The sequence below is a fragment of the Empidonax traillii genome, unplaced genomic scaffold, assembly GCF_003031625.1.
Source record: "Empidonax traillii isolate 1590-97213 ecotype Southwest subspecies unplaced genomic scaffold, ASM303162v1 scaffold334:size599637, whole genome shotgun sequence".
Classification (NCBI taxonomy): Eukaryota; Metazoa; Chordata; class Aves; order Passeriformes; family Tyrannidae; genus Empidonax; species Empidonax traillii.
This window is the reverse complement of record NW_020955527.1, coordinates 236,450-239,804: the sequence shown is the minus strand read 5'-3', so window position 1 is coordinate 239,804 and position 3,355 is coordinate 236,450. Positions and strand designations below refer to the sequence as shown.

General features: G+C 57.0%; 1 protein-coding gene across 1 annotated transcript in view; it reads right to left on the bottom strand.

Annotated features, from left to right (window-relative positions):
• Window positions 1-1,392: 1,392 nt before the first annotated feature.
• Window positions 1,393-3,355, bottom strand: part of MINDY4B (MINDY family member 4B) — a 6,424-nt gene continuing 4,461 nt past the window's right edge. Inside the window, exons 8-9 of the mRNA XM_027891913.1 lie at window positions 2,937-3,135; window positions 1,393-1,636 (exon numbers count right to left, since the gene is read on the bottom strand). Coding sequence (XP_027747714.1) covers window positions 1,494-1,636; window positions 2,937-3,135 — 342 coding nt within the window. The 3' untranslated portion in view covers window positions 1,393-1,493. The remainder of the gene's footprint in view (window positions 1,637-2,936; window positions 3,136-3,355) is intronic.

Genomic DNA, 3,355 nt, shown 5'->3' with positions numbered 1-3,355 from the left:
TGTGCTCTGTGTTTGTGTGTGTGTGCTGTGCATGTGTGTGCTGTGCATGTGTGCGTGTGCTGTCCCCCCAAGTATTTCAGGGCATGAGAGCACCCCTGAGCACCTGTGGGATGTGTGGGGGTTTGCAAGGTTTATTCGTCTTCTGCAGAGAATTTCCAGAGTAGAAGTGAAAGACTGTAGCTGTTGTCACCAGTACAGCACTTCCTGAGGTGCCGGAGCTGGGGGAGTTTTCGGAGAAATGTGACTAACACCCAGACTGTGTCTTTATTACTGCTTATTCCTAAAGCATTGCTAAGTGTGATGTGACCTGGCTGGAATGAGCAAGGGCTCAGCTCTGATGGAGGGAAATGAGCGGCTGAAATGTAGCCCTGCACGGCTGGAAGGTTCTAAAAGGCTATGAAGATGTGGGAGCCCAAGGGAGGTGGCGAGGGCGTGTGCTGCCACAGCCAGTGCAGCTGGGGTTAGCTGGGTTTCTCTTCCTTTTTCTGCCTTTCACAATCACACTGGGTTTGTGAGGGGGTGGGGAGCAGGGCTGGGGTGGGAGACAGGTGTCTGGGGGCTATGGCATGGCCGAAGGGGTTGGGGGCCCTGCTCCTGACTCCCCGTTCCCCAGCCTGTGCCGGTGTCCAGAGCCGCCAGTGTGGGCACAGAGGGTGAGGGGCTGGGGCAGCCCTGGCAGCCCTGGGGCCCCTCTCCCGGTGTCACTGGGGCTGCAGGTGCCAGGGGACCACACCACTGGGGCTGAGCCACAGCTCTGCAGGAGGGAGACCACGTGCTCAGGGGCGTCCTGAACTGAGCAGAAACTCAAGAAGGGGACAACAGCAGGTGCAGATCCCACATCAGCTGTAACCGGCAGCTCCTTATCCTGGCCTGACAGAATCTCAGGCTGGATGTCCCCACTTGGTTTTTTTTTAATTGGAAAATTGAATTAATTTGAATCAAGCTTCTGGATTACTTGCAGCAGGTTTATTGTTCTCAGTACAGTTGTCTTTAGCAACTGTACATTAGCATTCTGGGTGTGACTAATAGGTCTTCTTTGAGTGATGGCAATGAAGAAGGAAGTGGACAGTGGTTACTGTGAATGAGAAGTTCTGTGCCCTGCCCGTGCTTGCCAGGCTGATGCAGGGTGCCAGGATTTGTCATGGCAGGAAAGTCACTGAATCACAAATGCCAGAATGATGCACCACTGCCCTGGGCAGCTGTGCCAGGGGTTGACTCTTTCCTTTTCCTGCCAGCTGTCGTGGGAAGCAGCATCCTACCCCCTGGAAAAGGAGTGTGGTGGGGCAGCGTTGCTGGTGACTGTTCCTCACCTGCGCAGGCTTTCGCCGTGGGTGCAATGCCTTGGGAACAGGTGGGAAGAGGTGTCCCCTCAGTGCACCAAGGCCTGTTTGACTGGGGAAGGTGTTTTTGTTCTCTGTGCCGCAGTGACTGGTGGAGCTGGCAGTGCATGGGGGATGCCAGCACTCTTCAGGAGCAGGGGTCCCTCCTGCTCCTCAGGAGAAGGGGCCTGTCCCATTCCAGCTGACGGTCGCACCTGCCCACTTGGTCCTGATTGCCATCTCCAGGGCTGGACGCCTCTTCCCTGGGCTGCAGGCATCTTCACTTGGGGCCTCTTCCCAGTGATGCGAGTGAGTGTCTGAAGAGGAAATGCTGTTAAAAAAAGAAGTCTAAAAAACCCCAAGCCCTGTCAAAAAGGTTTCAGCAAAGGTTAAAAGTAGCAGGTTCTGCAGCCGCATTGGTGCAGATGTGCTGCTGCCCTGCCCCAGGGAGCTGGGGGAGCGCTGGCAGGGCCTCCCAGGCTGGAGGCTGCCCTGGAGCCATGGTGGCCCCCCGGGAAATTCTGAGGGTGCAGTTTGCATGTTGGTTTTCTGAGCAGATGCACAGATATCTGCTGCCATGCTGGATTTCATGGTGGTGAATCTCGATTCACCTTTCCGTGCAGATTCACCCTTTAGTTCCAAGATTCTGACTTCACTTTAACTGCTGCAGTGAAAGGAGAACGAGGAAGGCATTCACTGAGGAAGGTAAGTGGTGCACAGTGGCAGAGAAACAAGAATCTTGCACCCCAAGCACAAAGCTTGGCTCACAACCAAGCAAATGATGCTCCAGGAGCAGTTCACCCTTCCTGGGCGAGGTGTGGAACCTGGGCGGAAACACAAGGGCTGCGGTGGCACCTGGTGCTGTGCAGGAAAACAGAGACTTCATCCTCAGTCAGCTCCTGAAAGCAGGAAGGTGACCTCCCATGTGCCAGCCTCACTGTGTCGGTATGCTGGCTTTGTCTGGGGTAGGTTTAACTGTCTGCCCAGTGGCTGGGATGGGACTATGTTTTGGATTTGTGCTGAACACAGGATTGATAATGTAGAGGTGTTTTTGGTTTTGCTGAGCAGAGCTTGCACAGTGTCAAGGCCATGTTGGCAAGGAGACTGGGGGTGCATGGGAGGTTGGGAGGGGGCACAAACTGACCAAAGGGATGTTCCGGACAATGTGACATCACGCTCAGTACCGGTGAGGGGAAGAAGATGGAAGGGGGGGGATGTTTGGGTTTGTCTTCCCAAGTAACTGTTACGGAAGGATAGGGCCCTGGTCTCCTAGAGCTGAACACCTGCCTGCCCATGGAAAGGGGTGAATGAGCTCCTTGTTTTGCTTTGCTTGTGTGCATGGCCTTTGCTTTCTCTATTAAACTGTCTTTATCTCACTTTTACCCTCCTGATTCTCTCCCCCATCCCGTTGGTGGGGGAGCGAGGAGCGGTTGTGAGGGGCTTGGTCACTGGCCATGGTAAAAACACAGCAGCTGGAGAGAGGGTTATTTAAATTTAGAATTAATCATGAAACAATCCTGCCTCCTGGTGTGCTTAAACTTTGTCTTGAGTACTAAGCACGGGAAGGACGGTGGTCTGTGCCGCCCACACCTCCCCTCGGTTAGCCCAGGTCCGTACCTATCGTCAGGCGGGCCGTTCGGGTCTGCTCCCGCTGCCCGCTGTAGAAGTACAGGTGGAAGAGGCGCTCGGCTCTCCAGTGGGAGAGCAGGCGGCTGTCGGTGCCGAAGAGGACGCCGATCCTGCCGGGGCCGCCGCACCTGCCGGGGCCGCCGCAGAGCCACACGGGCAGGAGGGGCGTCCGCAGCGCGGGGCTCACCTGGGCAGGGCAGCCTCACCGTGAGCCCTGGCTGTCCCCGAGCTCGGCCCCGCTGCCCTGGGCTGTCCCTGCTGCCCTGGGCTGTCCCCCCTGCCCTGGCTGTCCCTGCTGCCCTGGGCTGTCCCCCCTGCCCTTGGCTGTCCCCCCTGCCCTTGGCTGTCCCCCCTGCCCTGGGCTGTCCCCCCTGCCCTGGCTGTCCCCCCTGCCCTGGGCTGTCCCC